Source organism: Stylophora pistillata, chromosome 1 (assembly GCF_964205215.1).
Source record: "Stylophora pistillata chromosome 1, jaStyPist1.2, whole genome shotgun sequence".
NCBI lineage: Eukaryota > Metazoa > Cnidaria > Anthozoa > Scleractinia > Pocilloporidae > Stylophora > Stylophora pistillata.
Genome location: NC_142519.1, coordinates 47,556,009 through 47,574,853, shown reverse-complemented (window position 1 = coordinate 47,574,853; position 18,845 = coordinate 47,556,009). Strand labels below are relative to the sequence as shown.

General features: G+C 39.0%; 1 protein-coding gene across 1 annotated transcript in view; it reads right to left on the bottom strand.

The window, feature by feature from the left end:
- Window positions 1-18,845, bottom strand: part of LOC148742828 (uncharacterized) — a 77,357-nt gene that overhangs the window by 15,025 nt on the left and 43,487 nt on the right. The window contains exons 4-9 of the mRNA XM_088748725.1: window positions 14,599-14,670; window positions 12,416-12,487; window positions 10,828-10,899; window positions 7,873-7,944; window positions 4,663-4,746; window positions 3,538-3,609 (exon numbers count right to left, since the gene is read on the bottom strand). Coding sequence (XP_088604851.1) covers window positions 3,538-3,609; window positions 4,663-4,746; window positions 7,873-7,944; window positions 10,828-10,899; window positions 12,416-12,487; window positions 14,599-14,670 — 444 coding nt within the window. The remainder of the gene's footprint in view (window positions 1-3,537; window positions 3,610-4,662; window positions 4,747-7,872; window positions 7,945-10,827; window positions 10,900-12,415; window positions 12,488-14,598; window positions 14,671-18,845) is intronic.

Below are 18,845 nucleotides of genomic sequence, written 5' to 3'. Positions count from 1 at the left end.
TGCGATAATGAGGGAAAAAAATGCGCTTACAAACGAGAAAACAAACAAAGGAAACAAATACAGCCGTGCGGCGGTAACACCCTATCGCTATCGGTGAACAACATTTTCCATCCGATGCAAACTGTGATAAATTTTCCTTTGACCGGAGTGGGAGAAGGGACTTGTCGCTTTTGGACATGATTTCAGCGTGAAAACAACGCTTGAATTACAAAAGCAATCTTTCTATATATCTAGCTTTCGGAAAAGAACTAATACAAGTAGACGATGATGAATGTGCAGTTTCAGAGCTTTACAAAACTGTACAGTGTGCATTTAACATCAAGAGTGATTTTAAAATCGTTAATTGGGTGACTAGATGAAGTGTAATCAATCTCGTGCCTTATATGGTTTGTTCTAATCTCGAATTACTTTTTGCTTTATATCTCCTGAGGTAAAAAAAAATTCAAAATAAAATTATCACAAGTTTACCTATCATATTTTTAAATATATATTAAATGTTTTGGAAATTGAAAGAGACACTTTTTCCTTCAATTTTCAATCACTTCTGTTAGGAAAATTGCAGGTCGAACCATTGTCATTCAATAATCCCGGCAACGAACAGGCTCTAATATGTGCAATCTCGATCACATAGCTCGTAATGCATGCACACATACTGCCAGCGTTTCCTTCGGAGGGCTTGCAGAAGAGTGCATTCTCAAAATAAAGGTCATACGAACATTGGAAAAGACTTTTCACGAATCCCACGCATGGCGTATGCTTAGCTTTTTAAATTTTAGATTTACATCAACATCGACCTGCAGAGAGTTGCTTTTCAAAATCTGTTCACTTAATTTTATTCTCCAACTGAAAGTTTATCGATGTTGTAAGGTGTCAATTACACAGTTCTCAGATAGGGTCGTAAAGGTGGTTTTAAGGCAAAAAGTATAAGGAAGAGGTCGTGATATGCATTCTTTTTTTAAGTCCTAAATGTAATAAAGTCATCCAATGCCAGTGCATTGTTGTTATAACGGACATCCATATTGAAAGTTTTACAGTGAGAGCTGTTAAACCAAAGAATCCTCTGACCAATATTCATGTCATATTGCGGGCTCTCTGATATTAATCTGCGTCTTTTTATTAGTTAGAGAAGTAAGTCGAGAAGTATTTGTTCCAAACCCTTAAACTGACGAGCGTTTGGCCTCAAATTTTACAGAGGTCAAAACAAAGAGAGAGCTGACCATCAGCTTTCACTTTAATACATTAAGGAGAGTTACTACACTTAGGCCTCAACACCTGTTAGCGTGAAAATTCAACAGTTCATATCGACTATTCGTTTTGCGCGATTTTAAAACGTTTATCATGTTTGATTTTCGTGTTTTCTCGAATGAGGGCCTACGCGCGAATAAACCCACTCCCCCGAATAAGCTCGCCTACCAGGCCTAAAAGCCAAATAAGCACCCCTCTCTAATAATCGCTCCCCCCTCCCTCAAGGAGTGAAAACGTTTTCGCATAAAACCTCACTTGGACAGAATAGGTAACGGGAAGTCGAATACTTGTATTTATAAACATCCTCGAATCTTAGACTCCGTTACGACCTTGAGCAAAAAAAAAGAAAACTTGAAAAGAGGATCAATAATAACATATCAGCCAGAATTTATGGACCAATCTAAGCATACGTTATTCTGTGAGAACAGACAGCGAAGATTAAAGCGTGAAATGTGGTAAACAATGGCATTCAAAACAATTCTTCGAGCCGAGTATTTCGATATTCAATTCACATTTTCCTTAGAGCGCTCACAATCAGCAAATCTGATCAATGCTTCAGCAATGACATCTAAATAGCCGTGCTCTATGTGCTTGGCAGAAACTCGTTCTTTAAAACGTTGTCGCCCATGTGTCACATTCCTTTTAACGTGTGTAATCCGTAATGTTCGAACACTTTACAACTCAAACAACGCTTCGACATTCGACCACCCAGATAGGTTTTAGTTGTGAATGAGAACGACGTGCGACTTTCCCTCAAGAATCAACAACCTCTTGCACAACCTACATTTCTCTCTTTCCGTTACAAATACCGAGACTATGGGTGCTCTGGACATTAAAAGACGACTGATGCAGCTCCGGGACATGATATTCTTGTACAAGGCTACGCGAAATCTTGTGTTCTGCATTGCTTGTAAAACGTTTTGTAAGAGCCACGCGCTGCATTAACACTCTCACCAAATTTTTTCCTAAGAACTTCAAAAAGTACTTTTTATGAAAAGTGTTTTTTCACCAGAACTTATCGGATTTGGAACGCTTTAGCCAGTACTCTTAACAGTAAAAACCCAAACTCTGAGCTCATTTGAGACCGTTATTTATTTATTTTAATTGCAGTGGTTTGGCGAAGTTAATAAATAAATAAAATAAATAAGCTTATAATGATGAAACAAAAGCTCACAGAAAGCTTTATGTTTCGCTCCAGTACTGTTCAACGGCAACCTGCCCCTCTTCATTATCATGTTCTTCGGTTCCCAAACTGTACCGCTTCGCGACTCTAACAAACTCATTTACTTTTAAAAAACTTTCTCCACTGAAATGGGATATGAACAACAGCATCGATAAAAAAAAACCTTGTCTGGAAATACGCTCGCCATTGTTTAATAAGTAGAGAAGCCTTAACTGAGAAGCCTTGACTGTGCTTTGTTCTGTTGAAGAGCTAGGGAGCAACACGAAACGTAGTCGATGTATACCCACCTCTTGAGTAAAAATAAAATACATTTGTAGCGCGGCAGGTCAAATTTAACACTTGCTTGAATTTTTTAGTCTAAACGTTCAGTGAATTGTTGTAAGTGAAATCCGGCCGAATCGAGGCTTATAAACACTGAAACTGAGACGAGAAAACAAAACAGCTCGAGGGGGGTTGTTCATGAATGAACGACAGCTGGATTGATAAGGAACATGAAAACTGCTCGAGATGACAGCGCCGTAAAACTAGGCTACAGTGACTAATGTAGCCTTCTTTACTTGTTCACGGGAAGGACGGCTAATGTATTTTCTAAGGCTTGCTTCACTACGATGACCAGAGATCGCCATGAAGAGCTAGTCGCGATGGAGTCAAGCGTGACTGCAGTCGCTCAGACTCCATCATGATTTATCTAAGTTATGCCAGTTTGGTTATGTTTTTCATAATTCCTGTTCATTAAAACTCAAAGTCTCCCTAATGACATTCAAGGATCACAGTACAGCGCTGTGACTCGAGAATGCATTAGAGGATCCATGAAGATCGTACGAATAGTGAATACATTACACGGTGGCCTGATCTCTGCCTTCCCTATCCACATCCGATACAAGGTTGAGTTTGATTTGAAGGTCAGCTTCTATTCCTTGTTTGGCGGGTAATGGTCAGTTGTGAAGAGGAGGGGGAGAGGGGAAGGAATGGGGAGTGGATAAAGAATAAGACGGTGTTTCATTGCTCACTGTGGATCTCTTTTCCGCATTAACTGCATATTTCTCATTTCCAGGTGGTGAATTTCTACATGAGACTGTTATGAGACTGTTATGTTGGTTGGTACTTACATCTTGAGGAGATACGTAAACCTGCTGAAAACCTCCGGAGGTAAGTCCTTTAACTGATTATGGGATAAGTCCCTGTCAATCATCAGAAAGTTCAAAATGTGCTGTAAGAGAAAGCTTTGGACTCGTCCCCTTCCTGCCTTACTTTATCACGAACTTTTTAAGTCTCAAATGCAGCTTAATCAATACGGGTTAAAATTTTCTTACTAAGTCTCCGCCTTTATTAAGCACCCTCATTTCAATAGACGCCCCTTTTTTTGGGCCGAAATTTTAAATAAGTGCCAAGGAGCGCATTAAGGAAAATACGTTAAACAGAATTGGTTGATTAGGTTCGATGGAAGGTTCTCTTTTCTTTTTATCAAAAATCGCGTGGTAACCGACATACTTGTCAAAATAAGTTCTTCTACAAATAATTTAAGACTACTCTGAAATTTTGCAACAACGCAGATTTTTATGTAACCCTGCAGGATGTGGACAAGTTAGCTTTCGTTTATCCCCCTTCTCCCTCCCCCGTCATTAGGGACTGCGCTACATAGCTCCGCAGATAAATAATTTGGCTCTGTATTTGGGTCATTAGGGTCGTCCTCAATTTCACTAGCTCCTCCCCCTTCCATAGATATAGTTCTCGTTCCTGTCAGAGCTCTTTAGATGAACTGCAGAACGCCAGTAATGATGCAATCGAGAATAACTCATTCATTTTGTAGCGTACAAGGATGGAAACAACCTACTTTCGTTGTAGAGATAGACAGTTTTCTTTCCAAAAGTTATGACCATATCTTTCTCAAGGTCTTTGGTTACCAATCTTTTTAACTCGAGGTATGCGATACTACGCTGCGCACGCTTCGCTCGCTGCCAGTTCCAGTTCATGAATCCTTCCTTGTATATGGAGCGCAACTTAACATGTACAATCATCACCATTCCTTTTTTAAAACTTTTCTGGTTCAAGAATCACCAGCACATTCAAATCAAAATTGTACAAATTACCTCAATTGACAGTGCAGAATTGTTCACGTTCCCAGTCACCATCTCAGAGGAGGATATGTTGCTAGATATATCTTAGAACTTTATATTTGGTAGACTTACTGATCCAAAATGAAGACTGAAAGATTCCAAAACCCCATAACTTACAGGTTTCTAAGTTTTTTTCCCCACAGAGATATGCGGGGTAGTTGGTTAGAGGACAAGTTCTTTATGTTGTTGTTGTTCAAGAAACTGCATTGGAAATATAGAAAACACAAGAGTTAAAAAGCAAATAGGTCAACAGTTTGATCTCCTTTTGTGCTGCGATTGCAAACTGGAAAGATAACAAGAAATGTGACATCAGACATCTTTGTGAACACTACGTAAGATAGGCGTTATCAAATACTCCTGATGAGATTTTAGCTAATCTATATCATAGCGCAGACTACATGGTTGCTGTCCTTCCTGGAGGAGACTGAACCGGATCCATTTTCAAAATGCTTCCTTAAGACGAAGTTGCCTCTTTTTTACACTATATCTACCGCATACAATTTCAATTTACTTCTATCACTGTTTGATTTACCGCTGTGTTTTAAAAATTTCTCTTTTCATTGTTGTTTTGGTACTTTATGTAACACATGCCAACAGAAAACTAAATCCTTATCTCGATGTCTATGTATCAGTTGGTAATTAGGTAGTTAAGCAGATTAGTGAGGGAAACAGACCATGTGAAATAGACTAGACTCCATTAAAATAAGAAATTTTGCTGGTTTGCAGAATAGTTTTTGGACAAGTTAATTGCTTGGTGGTTAGAACTCTTTGTTATTCAACTGAGAAAAGATTGTCATCTAGGGTCCCTTCGGCTTCAAATGACAGAGTTAATGTGAGGTAAAGACCTCTGCGAATAAAGAAGGACCAATCTCTTATATTCATAAAGTATGTCTGAGCTCGCCCAAAAATACCAAAGGGGGCCTTGGCTTTCCTTCTACGACCTCTGTCTCATCAAAATATGGAAATGGTAATAGATAATTCTCCCATTTTGAGATTTCAAATTGTATTCATGGTTGCGTCATAGCTGTGGGTTGATGTGGCGTTGAACCCAGAAAAGAGATGGAAAAAGTATCAAAATCCTACAGTCGCACAACTCTACATGTTTTCAAGAGCTTACATCCCAAAACTACGAGAATAGAGCTAGATAAGGTGGGAAATTAAAAATGATAAGCAGCCCCATATCAAGCAAAACAAAAATTTCACTCACAGTTCTTCAAGATTATAGTTTTCAAGGAAAGCTTTTGAAGGCAGTTCTTCCAGTTGATTATAGGACAAGTCGCTACGAAAAAGAAAACAAGGAAAATCCAATATTAGGAGATATAAGGGATATGAGAGAAAACATTGAAGAAGATCATCCTTTGCAATGAGGCTCTAGATATCGTGTAATTACATTTGCAACTTCGGGAACCAGGCTGCCTACGAAGCTAGAAGGCGCATGAGTATGAAGCACAGAAATTGACCAACAGAAAATAGTTCACATTAATCGAATTGATAGGAGTGGATTCATTACAATCAAGTCGATGAGGGCTACAAGGGCACCGAAAAAGGTATATCGCTGAGGTGTTATTTGCTGGAGTTTACTGCGCTACAGATTATCTAAAGCCAGATTGAGAGAAAAAAAAGTCGCAATTTAAAAAGAAACAAGTGAAAGGAAAAAAAAACAAAGAAATAAACAGGACGAGTGGAATAACTGAATGTGATTGGCCTCTTATTTTTCATGACATTAGCTCTCCAGCCTCTCCCAGCTTGAAAGGTCACCCAATATATGTGGTATGGCACGCTTCACCACCTTTTCATTCCTGCACTAATCAGTTGCATCTGGATCAACCTCAAGTCTCGGTAAGTTAGTTGGGATAAAAGTTGTATAGAGTCATGAGGATATCACACGTTTTCGAGATACCTCTTTTGATCCTAATGTTACCGCTTACAGCTTGACGTACTAGTTTAACATATTGTCAGCGAACTAAGCCTAGGATGGTTGTGCCAAATGGCACATTGGAAGAAATTATATATTCTGAAGTTAGTTCGTAGTCAAAATTGTTCATCGGGAATGACCCAGTAATCAAGTAATGATTGACTGAGCGCGGAGAAAGGTCATGTTGAGAACTGAACCCAGTCAAAAGAGGAAAAAAGTGTTCCCCCTTGGTCCATTCATAGATACGAAGGAGTCTTGTATGGGTTGTCAAATGGGAGTTAATCAGATCAAAGCAAATGCGAATTATGGCGGCTTATTCCGTTCGCTCAATTTATTTAACTTGCCATCGATCGGATAAGTATGACACATTAAAAGGCTTTGAAGAGTCACTCCAAACAAGGCATTATATTTTGTACTTTGAAAAGTCAAGAGAGGAAACATAGGATGAAAAATCTAAGCAGAGCATCACTCGTTGCTGATCTTGTGACACTCTAGGTGAGGTGCTAATTAACTCATTCCACATCTACGTTGATTCGAGTAACTTTATTTGAAGGTGGAGGGATTTTCTGCTGATTCCGGCAGAGTTGCTAGTGTTTTCAAATCCTTCCAAAAACGTGCCTCAAGGAGTCCACACTCGAGATATCAGTATACACCCAACAACTTGTCTTCAAGTGCGTCTCACTCGCTCTGGCAGCCTCAGCATCTAAATTGTGACATTTCTGTCTTCGGTGATTCAGATTGCTTACTAAAGTATATAGCACGCAGCAACAAAATCGCACAAAATTAAAATCATGCGAGTAATTGGTGAGCCCCCTGAACAAGATGGCATCTGAAATGTTTAATCGAGCAATTTCTTTAGTCACAGACCATGTGAAATGACTAGACTCCATCTACATAAGAAATTCTGCTGGAGAATTTGCTGGTTTGCAGAATAGTTTTTGGACATGTTAATTGCTTGGTGGTTAGAATTCTTTGTTATTCAACTGAAAAAAAATTGTCATCCAGGGTCCCTTCGGCTTAAAATGACAGAATTAATGTGAAGTAAAGAGTTCTACGAATAAAGAGGGACCAAGCTCTTAAAATCATATAGTATGTCTGAGCTCGCTCAAAAAGACGAAAGAGGAGCCTTGGCTTTCCTTCTACTACCTCTGTCTCATCAAAATATGAGAATAGTAATAGATGTTTCTCCCATTTTGAGATTTCAAATTGTATTCATGGTTGCGTCATAGCTGTGGGTTGATATGGCGTTGAACCCAGGAAAGGGATGGAAAAAGTACCAAAATCCTACAGTCGCACAACTCTGCATGTTTTCAAGAGCTTACATCCCAAAACCACGAGAATAGAGCTAGATAAGGTGGGAAATTAAAAATGATAAGCAGCCCCATATCAAGCGAAACAAAAATTTCACTCACAGTTCTTCAAGATTATGATTTTCAAAGAAAGCTTTTGAAGGCAGTTCTTCCAGTTGATTATAGGACAAGTCGCTACGAAAAAGAAAACAAGGAAAATCCAATATTAGGAGATATAAGGGATATGAGAGTAAACATTGAAGAAGATCATCCTTTGCAATGAGGTTCTAGATATCATGTAGTTACATTTACAACCTCGGGAACGAGGCTGCCTACGAAGCTAGAAGGCGCATGAGTATGAAGCACAAAAATTGACCAACAGAAAATAGTCCACATCAATCGAATTGATAGGAGTGGATTCATTACAATCAAGTCGATGAGGGCTACAAGGGTATCGAAAAAAAGTATATCGCTGAGGTATTTGCCGGAGTTTGCTGCGCTACTGGCTATCTAAAGCCAGATTGAGAGAAAAAAAAGAGTCGTGATTTAAAAAGAAACAACTGAAAGGGAAAAAGAAACAAGTAAGCAGGACGAGTTGAATGACTGAATGTGTTTCCAAATCTCTGTCAAAATCACCTTTCTGGTATGCTTTTTACTGACCAAACAAGGAATGAAATACTTCGTTTTATCGATTTCTCTCGCCTTGATGAAAATTAAAAAAAGTGCCAACTTTCTCGAGATAAAAACGATTGTTTTCAGGCAAATTTAGCCATTGGGATTCAACAATCCAAAAGAACCCGGCTCTAGGCTATTGCATAGAATTCTTATTGCGTGCGTTCACATTACAGAGTTTCTTTCCTTGTTTGGCGGGTAATAAGGTTTTTAACGAGGGACCGGGGAGCATGTGGGTGGAGATGTGGAATATATTTACTTCGACAGGGCTTTGACGAAAGGGATGATGTGATGTCACAATGGGGAAAGACGATGAAAAATATCGTTGGCTCAGTAGTTGAGCAATGGCGGGCGAAATTTAGCGAGTTCCAGTCAAAATTTTTCCGGACATTTATTGACGTGATAGGTCTGAATTGTATTTTTTCTTTTCGTTTGGGCTCTAAACTTTAATTCTGGGAAAAAAAAAAAAACGTTTAGCTTAAAGAACATCAGTTCTCGTCTCAGTAGCATTTAAAAGGGAATCTTTAATTTGATCCCTCTCTTTATTGTCTACCAAAAGGATTTCAACATTATGAGAGGTGAGCTGTAATAAACTTCTCCACGAAACCATTAAAAACGAGGTTTACTTTTAGAAAATGAAAAATGTTAGACATCGTAAATGAACGGTCAACAAGTGGGAAAATTTAGTAAAATTCAATTAGTATTATATATGTGACAGACCTCTTGTTGTAAGATCATAGATTAGTTAAATAATTGTATTAAAAATAGTTCTCTCTCACGGTATATAGATCGGAGCGAGTTTGACAATTATCACCTTTATTGATGGTCGAATGAGCCTGCGATGCTGCACATTCGAAGCTAACATCATACTACTCTTTGTGATTGAGTTCTCAGATATACTACGTTGCCAAGGTAACTTGAAGAAATGTCGATAGGATGAAAGAGGTTTAAAATAATTTCTTTTGAAGTTATAAAAAAGTAATGGTCAAACAACTACTAGAGATTTGAAACAATTTTAGTAGCGAGACTAAAAGGGATCGGAATGAAAAAAAAAAAAAATAGACATATCAAGAGACTGTACATTAATCTGACGCGCAAGATTAAATAACATCAACTAACCATTACATCTAGTAAAACAGAAACTTTTGTGACCAAGTGAACTAGACGAATAAAACCGATTCACGTAATGATTAATGCGCCCGAAATCTATTTAATTCCCCCACAACATGGGAGGCAACTAATACACAAATTAAATTGAGAAAGGTTGAAATGACCAAACCCCAGCACTCTTAATGTAAATGTATGCTGAGGAAGTGAGAATACTTCACAAGGTTTTTCACCCATGTTTTTTCACGTACTGGTCTGTTTTCTTTCTTATTTTGTTTGTTTGTTTTTTAACCACACCGTTAATTTAACTTTAAAGCGTAATTTTGGGTGAGCAATTTTGACAAGATTTTCATGTCGTGACTGAGCTCTGATAAGGACTGCTCCTGAGCAATAACAAACATCTGAAATCTTATGACAAGATGTCAAAAAGTCTCGGTTCACTTTTACTTACCCAGTTAAAAAGGAATCATCAAGTGAGAAAGTTTGAAACTGTTTAATAAAGCTTTCAACTTGCCCACTCCACTTCCTTCGCTTTCTTAAGCCCAGATAAAACCTGTTTCTATTTCCACTTCGTCTACAATTTTTCACAGCTGAACCAGTACAGGCTAATAGTTTCTTAGCTTCTATAAAGCACCTCCACTCCAATAAGCTCCCGTCTTTTCAGCCGACGGAGATTTGGAAGAGGTGCCTAGGCGCTTTTTCGAGGAAGTAAGTTAAACAGAATTGAGTGGTTGATTAGATTTGACAGAGGCCATGCGACTTGTCAAAATAAGATTCTCTGACAGGAGTATTACATTTACAAATAATTCAAGATCTCTCTGAATGTTTGCAACGCAGTCTCACGCATTTACTCAAGAATTTTAGTAATTATGCCGGAATTATACTCAATCCTCTGACTAAACCATAATGATGGCTGTATAATTCATCTGAGGCCATCAGTGACCGTCAACTAGCTCCAAGAAACGTCTCGCTACATATTTTTTAAAATTAACTCAGCCCTTAGCTAGTCTCCGAAACCGCAACAGTCATGATGAAAATATTCCAAGAATCAGCAAGATTCTTTTGTTTTCGTTTTTCACAAAACGGTGTTTTGAGCACACAAGAGGCTCCAAGTAATATGTCGGGGCGAGGAGGTAGAATTAGATCGGTGGTGTTTTATTGCTCGGCGTAGATTGTTTTCTCCACCGATTTTACATTATTCATTTGCAAGGAGTGGAATTCTGCCTGAAACTGCTTCAGTCCCTTCCTTTACTCGCAACGATGTTGCAACAATAAATAAAGATTTATGTTGGTACTTACAGTCTTTCGAAGTTCCAATTCCTTCTGAAAACTCCCCGGGGTAACTTCTTTAACTGGTTATTGGACAAGTCCCTGTCAACAAAAAATCATTACATCAGATAGCTAGATTTGCATTGTTAGATAATGCTTAGAACTTTATATAACCTTCGACCCTTAACGAAAACCTACACTCATTTTTTAAAGCACGTGTCGATGTGGTCAGGCTGGGAACCAATGAAAGGCAAACAACAATCTGAAAGAGACGGCAACCACAATAGTCCTCAGGGCACAGTGTCACAGAAGACGCAACAGCCTATTTAGCTTCTTTTGAGAGGAATTAACTGTCTCATAGAAAACACCAACGCCATAAATCCAGAATTTTCAAACATGCGACATTTAATGTACTTCAGTTTGCGCTGGACTTTGGAACTATTTCAAAGGAGTCCCTTAAATGGAGTACGGGGTGGAAAGTCAGTTATTTCACACATCCTGCGTCTTACTACCTTATTCCTCAGAGACCTCAGACTAATATGCCACTCAGGGCCCCTAGACTCATGACCTCTTTGACAGCAGAGATTATTCCAAAAGAGGCGGAAATCACCATGAAAGAATGGATAGAACATTATGGACCAGTGAGGTAGAGAACAGTTCGAAGCGAGAGGACGTAAGACACAGCAAGCGCTCTTCCGCCAGCTCTGCACGAGGAGGCAAAGTCTGGAACTTGGATCGGGGTTTCTTTTCCAGATAGCTGCGTGAAAATTTCAACTACTTCTGCGTGTAATGGATCAGTACTCTGATCCATATCACCTGACTGTACGGCTGTCACTTTTGTCAGTAACCAGAATATTCCTCAAGTCATTATAAACAATGGGCCTGAACCTTTTCATTTGGATGGATTTGAAAGTGACTCGGACAGTGACTGTGACGAAACAGGACCAGAGGAGATTGTGGAACAAAGTCATTCCATAATAAGATAAAGGGAGACAGACAAGATGAGATTAGATCTCTGATAAGTAAGGACTTTGAGATCCTCATGCGACTCCTCATACAAGTACACCACTTGGTTGAGCAAGCTATCGATACGTCCAGCGGTAGCATAGGAGATGTAATAACGCTAATCATACAAAAGGTGGAGGAGCAAAACCTACATTTTTAATGTAGATTCTTTGTTGGAAACTTGATTATTAAATTATGGGAAAGATTGTACCTGTTAAAAATAATTAGGACCAAATTTGCGCGTTTATTTCGTTTTATAAACGACAATTCAAAAATAAACGTCGACCGTGAAATGACGTAAAATGTAACCGTCAACTGTCAAAAGAATAATTTCAACCATCAACTGTCAGCATGCCCCTCCCCCCACCACCACCACTGAGACCCTCATACAAGGTTGATTCTTCGTTCTTCCTCGTTTGGCTGGAGATGGCGCTTTGGAAGAGGGGTGGGGAGGGGGATGGGTGAAGACTTATTGGTGCTTCATTTTTTTCTCCACAGATTGTAAATATTTCATTTGCAAGTAGTGGAATTATGCGCGAGACTGTTTCGGACCTCCGACTCATTCATGTGAATGTTGAAGTAATGAATAAAGATTACGTTGCTTGGTACATACAGTCTTTTGAGAAATGTTAGGCTGCTGGAGACTTCTGCTGGCAACTTCTTTAATTGATTATGAGATAAGTCCCTGTCAATAGAAAACAATTTCATTAGATAGTTAATTGTGCCCTATTAGATGAAGTTCAGGACTCCAAACGACTTCTAAGGGGAAAATCTCATTTTATTGCGTGTTAAGCGCCTTTTTGAATTAGCAACCCTACCTCCTCCCTCACCTGTCTCTATTGCAACTTTATAATTTTTTTAAGCTTCAGCTACAGCTGAAGCAGTACAGGTTCATAGATTCTTTATAGGAATCTCCCTCGGTTAGGTGAGACTCGCTACGTAACTGGTAAAGACAAAACTCTTTGATAGAAGTATTATATTTACAAATAATTCGAGAACTCTCTGAATGTGTGGAACAACGCAGATTTTCATGTCATCGGGTGTGGACTAACCGTCTTTCGCTTATCCCCTATCCCCCTTCCCCCTCACCAACGACTGTTCTAAATAGCTACACATATAGTCTAATCGACACCGTACTTGGGGTCATCTCCAATTTAACACCAGCCTTCTCTACCCCACCCCACCTCCGTGAAAACGTCTTCCCACCACTTTTGATATTATAAATACAATCCCATCGAAAGGACTTTTGTTATCTGTGGGGAGGAAAAATAATCCATGTTTCTGCCATTTTGCATACGAATGATCGTAAACTTAACTTTGACTTTTTGCGTGTTCACGGAAGTATAAACAGAAATATCAGCAGTGAAAAGTCCCAAAGGAGTAATAGGAGAGCAAGTTTCTCGACCAGTTTGGAGAACAAAGAAACCAACTTTTGTTTGGTATGAGGGCGACAGCGACACGACATAGGTTCAACGAAATAAACTGTGAATTTTTTTTAATGTTTAGGTACCATGGCACAGAAATGAACACATTAAAGACCATCAAACAGAATTAAACTCTTATTATCTCAAACTGCCTTTATTCTATCGAAAAATCTTGGCCAACAATATGATAATTTTAGTAATGAACTCCCAGGAAATGCTCTCACAAGATGTGGAGAGTTGACTTGTCCAAAATACGTAGCAGGCGTAAAAACCAACGAGTTATAGATACAATGAGAAACAGATGATTTCAGTGCTCTTAGGCTGATGGTTGTAAAACTAAAACCAAGCTCGAGAGCTGAGTTTCAGTTTCCTTAGCGCGACAAAGTTTTTTAGAAATGGGAAGCAATATGATGGTAAGAAGCTGTCCTCTTGTGAAAATGACCAGAGAAATATGACTGAGAGAATGTTTTCAAAACTCTGAAAGGAACTGTGGTGTAAATGTGTGGTTGAACTACATGCAGGCCTGGAACTGAGTGCTTAGATCATCACAAATACTTCATTATGCCGTGGTAACCTGAACGGGTTGTATAAGTTAAACATTCGTTATATTTTCTGAAAGCCAGATAAGAAATTGCAGCAATGTTTGGCATTGGCTTATGCCAGTGGTAAAATGTTAAAGTAGAAGAGTCTACAAAAAAACCTGGCAATCAGACTCATTCCACATAAATAAAAGTCACAGCCGTTCATTAAGACTCCCTGATCACACGCAAGCAACCACTCGGCATATTCAGCAGTATTGCAAGAGAAAGTCGCAGTGGAGTTTGTGTCAGCGGTCAACAAGTGGAAAACCAAACAGCTCATCAGTGGCTAGGGCCAGATACACTATGCTCGAAGATTTGAGCATTGTTACTTTTGAACGTGACCAATGAAAGCATAGCTTTATGCACAAAATCACGCGGTAAGGACGGATGTTGATCACCCACAGTTTGAATTGAAGAAACCTTACACTCCCTCATAAAGTGAATGTTTTCAGTCAAATTTGAACATCGGGATTCAACAATCCAAAACAACCAGTCTCTAACCTATTCGCACTGCGAGCGTTTATAGTTCAGAGTTTCTTTCGAGAGGTCAGCTTCTAATCCTCGTTTGGCGGGTGATAAGGTTTCTGAAGAGAGACCGGTGGGCATGGGGCCGGGGATGTAGAATTAGACCACGGTGTTTTAGTGCTCGCCGTTGATTTTTTTTTTTCTCCGCCGACTTTACATTTTTAATTTGTAAGAAGTGGAATTCTGCATGAGACTGTTTTAGTCTCTCCCATTACCAGCATGGATGTTACAGCAGCAAATAAAGATTTATATTGGCTGATACTCACAGTTCTAGGAGCATTCCATTCGAGTTGAAAACTCCCGTGGGTAAGTTGTTTAACTGATTATAGGACAAGTCCCTATTAACAAGAAATCACAACATCAGATAGTTAGATTGGCATTGTTACATAACTTTACATGACTCATACCGGGTGGAGAGGGCTAACAAACTGCTGATTTAATTTTCGCCTCGAAATATATAGATAAGGATGGACCTTAACGTTAGCAAATATTAGTTAAATTTAACTTCCTATCTCATCTGAGACAAATAACATTGGTTGATTAGGTTTAAAGGAAGGTCTCTTCGATAAATGAGAAGTAGGACTCGAAACATAATTAGTTAAAATAAACCCCTTTGGTACAAGTATTATATAGAAAGATAATTCCAAACTTTTCCAGGATTGGTGCGACAAAAGGTAAAAGTGACGTTTCAGACTTTTACAATTTTGTTTTGTCACCGTGAAGGATATGAACCCACCTGCTCTAAACTATCCTCCCCCCTCCCCCTCACCATTATCGACGACTATTTTAAATAGCTACAGAAATAAGTACGTCGACACTGTATTAAAGATCATAGTCCACTTCAAAAGCTATTCCTTCCTCCGTCAAATTTTTTATTACCGCTACTTTCACCAGAATGGTTAAAGTCTGATGGATAAAATTTAGGTTGCTGACATTGAAAATAGAGCAACATTATCTAATGGCTTACCAAAGACTAGCTGATTCTGAGTGGTCCAAGCGAGTTATTTATTAAAGCGGGATGTAAGAAGTCGTGATGGGGCTACGTCAGCGGTCAGGACTAAAGAAACTTTATGCCTCTAACTTTTTAAATTGTCAGCCTTTACTGGTGTTCAAAATTAATACAATCAAGAGGGAATCATTCTGAGAGTCAGCTAGAATTTTTGGTCGGACTGCTGATTTAGGGTTACTGTCAACAAGAGAGGGTGCCCTCCGCCAAATGGTCCCACGTGCTCTTCTACAGAAGAACCCCCCCCCCCCCCAAAAAAAAAAATATATATATATATATATACAGAAGAAGTAGTGTGGCACACGAGGACGGACAACTTCCAGCGAAGGAAGACATATGCTCAATAAAAACTCTAAAAAGTTTAATAATTAACAGATGGTAAACACCACAGCGTACACTATTGAGTTATGGATGCACGCGGGAGGTTGCTAAGCACGAAAGAAGCGTAGGAGTCGCTCGAGGCGATAGCCGAGAGCGACTCTAGCTTCTTGAGTATCAACCAATATAAAGCCTATTAACTTGTTATATATATATATATATATATATATATTCTCTTTTCTCGTAGTGAGTGGATTTCAAAGAGCGCTCAGCTCTTGGAGGAGCAAATGTATACTATTTGAAACCATTTGAAGACATCAGGAGTGATTCATCGTTTTATTGCTACAGTCCTGTTTCGTATGGCCAAAGATTGTCCACACTCCTCATGCAACATCAACGAATGACCATTAAATTTAAATGCTGGCGGTGAAATATGGTTGCTATGGTGTTTACTATCGCGTCACGTTATGTGAAAGTTTTGAAGCACGTATCTATTCCTGTGGGGGGCCTGAGGTCGCTAATTCATTTTGTTTTTTAAGGGTACATAGGTCTTTTCTGCAACGACCTGAAAGATATCCGCAAGGACAAAAACATCTTCGTCAAAGCAGACAAAACAACTAACCACTACAAGAAGCATATCGAAAAAAACACATTGAAACCAGTCGCTAGACATTTTAATTTACCTAATCATTCTAAGTAACATATGGCAATCTGCGGTCTTTCCTTACACTTAGGTAGCACGGAAAGCCGTAAACACTCTTGAAAAAAAGCTCATCTTTCAAACCGGCAGTCTAAATCCCCCAGGGATCAACGAACGCTTTGCATTCCACTGATTTATTCTTGTTTTTCTCGTTGCCATGTTCCCACCAATAACGAAGCTTCATTCTCTGCCTTTAAAAGCACACACAACCCACAATTCCTCTATTCGCTCTGACGAAGGGCTAACGCCCGAAACGTCAGCTTTTGTAATCGTTACGGTGGCCAATTTACCACTTCAACTTTGTTGATATATCCAAATTATTAACCACTACAAGACCGAACTGAAAGACTACATAACCTTTGTACACAAAAACGTAACAAAAACCTACAAAAAAAGTAGATCAACATGTACCAGATTTGATAACCTCTGTCGACAAGAAAGTAATGCAAAAGCTTCGGCTAGGTGACCGAATTGAAGTTTCAGCCAGCAGGGTGTCATTTATTACCACGAAAGACCACAAACCTGACTTTATGAACAACCCGACATGCAGGCAAATCAGAGATTGGACTCATTAGTAACCACATATCAGATAATAAGAACAAAGATTTGATCAATGCTACACAAGTGAACCAATGGAAAAGTACATCAAACGTCATACAGTGGTTTCAAGCAATTCCAGAGAAAACCAATCATGCCTTCATTACCTTCGACGTGTGCGAATTCAACCCGTCAATCTCAGAACAACTCCTTAAGAAAGCACTGGACTATGCATCCCAATTCACCACAATCTCCCAACAAGACCGCCACATTATCACCCACGCGAAAAAATCGCTCCTCTACCACCTAAAATCCCGATGGGTAAAAATAGACACCGACAATATGCTCGACGTGACTATGGGTTCTTACGACGATGTCGAAACCTGCGAGCTCATATATGAACATATATGCTATCCATAATCACCGCCAACTTTAAAGACCAAGTAGGACTCTACCGCGACGATGGTTTAGCGGTTTGCAAAGCCACGCCTAGAGAAATGGAGAAAATCAAGCAGCAAGTGAGCAACGTATTTAAATCGAACGGCCTCAAAATCACGACAGAGGCAAACAAAAAACTGTTCACTTCCTAGACGTAACCTTTGACTTCACAAGCGGAATCTACAAACCACTCATGAAACCGAACAGTAAATTGTTGTATGTCCACTGGCAGAGCAATCACCGTCCAGCACTACTCAAATATATCCCAGATAATATCAGCAAGAGACTGTGGAGCATATCATCAAGCAAAGAAGGTCTCGACGAAGCCATCCCCCCTTACCAAAAGGCACTCGATGTAAGTGGATACACCTAAAAGTCAACATACAACCCACAATTTGGTAGTTTGGAAAATATCGAATGCCGGAATTCGGAACCGGAACCTGAATACTCGGAATACCCGGAATACCCGGAATTCCCAGAATGACCGAAACATAATAGAATTTAAAAAGATAAAAGTAAATTAATAAATAAATAAGAAAATTGATGATTAAAATTAATTTTGAATTCACAACTTAATTAAATTATTTAATACGAAATTTTTCTCAGAGGATCCCCCCCCAAAAAAAAGACACTTACCGCCACTGTTCATGGTTACTCCCCGTTTTAAATTCGGCCCCACCCATTTACACACCTGTAGGATGTCTAGGGCGCCATACCGCCATGACCATTGGGCCGTCACGCTTTTCTAACCAGAATCATTGCAGAAGATTAAACAAAGGCAATATTTCCAATTAGTTTAATAGTTCAATTATAAAAAGCTCCGAACTATTACAAATTAATACTATACCTTAAATAGCTATTAACCACACATTGGGAGCTATCAAAGCAGCTACCATTGAGACCAGCTGTCTACAGTCAAATTGAGAGATCGTCAGTTACTCGACACCTTTTCGCGTTTATTCTATATACCTTGAATACATACCTTTGATTGTAAACCTTGTACCGATGGATTCTTCTAAACAAGGTTTATATTCAAGGTATTTATAATAATGGCGAAAAGGTGGCGAGTAACTGACGATCTCTCAATTTTAACTGTAGACGGCTGGTCTTAATGGTAGCTGCTCCGATAGCTCCCAATGTGTGGTTAACAATTATTTAAGGTAGAGTATTAGGGGAGAAACCATGTGATGAATTAGTATCCCATCCACGGGGAAGAGAGAGTAAATATATTTCGTCCTTTAGGCTGTATGGGCTACTGGCCTGACGTAGACTTTTTTTTAATTCTAATACATGCATCTCCATGAACAGTGCCGGTAAGAGTTTATTTTTTGGGGCCCCCAGAAAAATTTCGTTTTAAATTGTTTAATTAAGTTGTGAATTTACCATCAATTTTTAATCATCAATATCTTATCTATTTATTAATTTACTTTTATGTTTTTTTAAATTATTATTATTTTGGTCATTCCGGGAATTCCGGGTATTCCGGTTCCGATTCCTGATTTTGGTATTCCTTG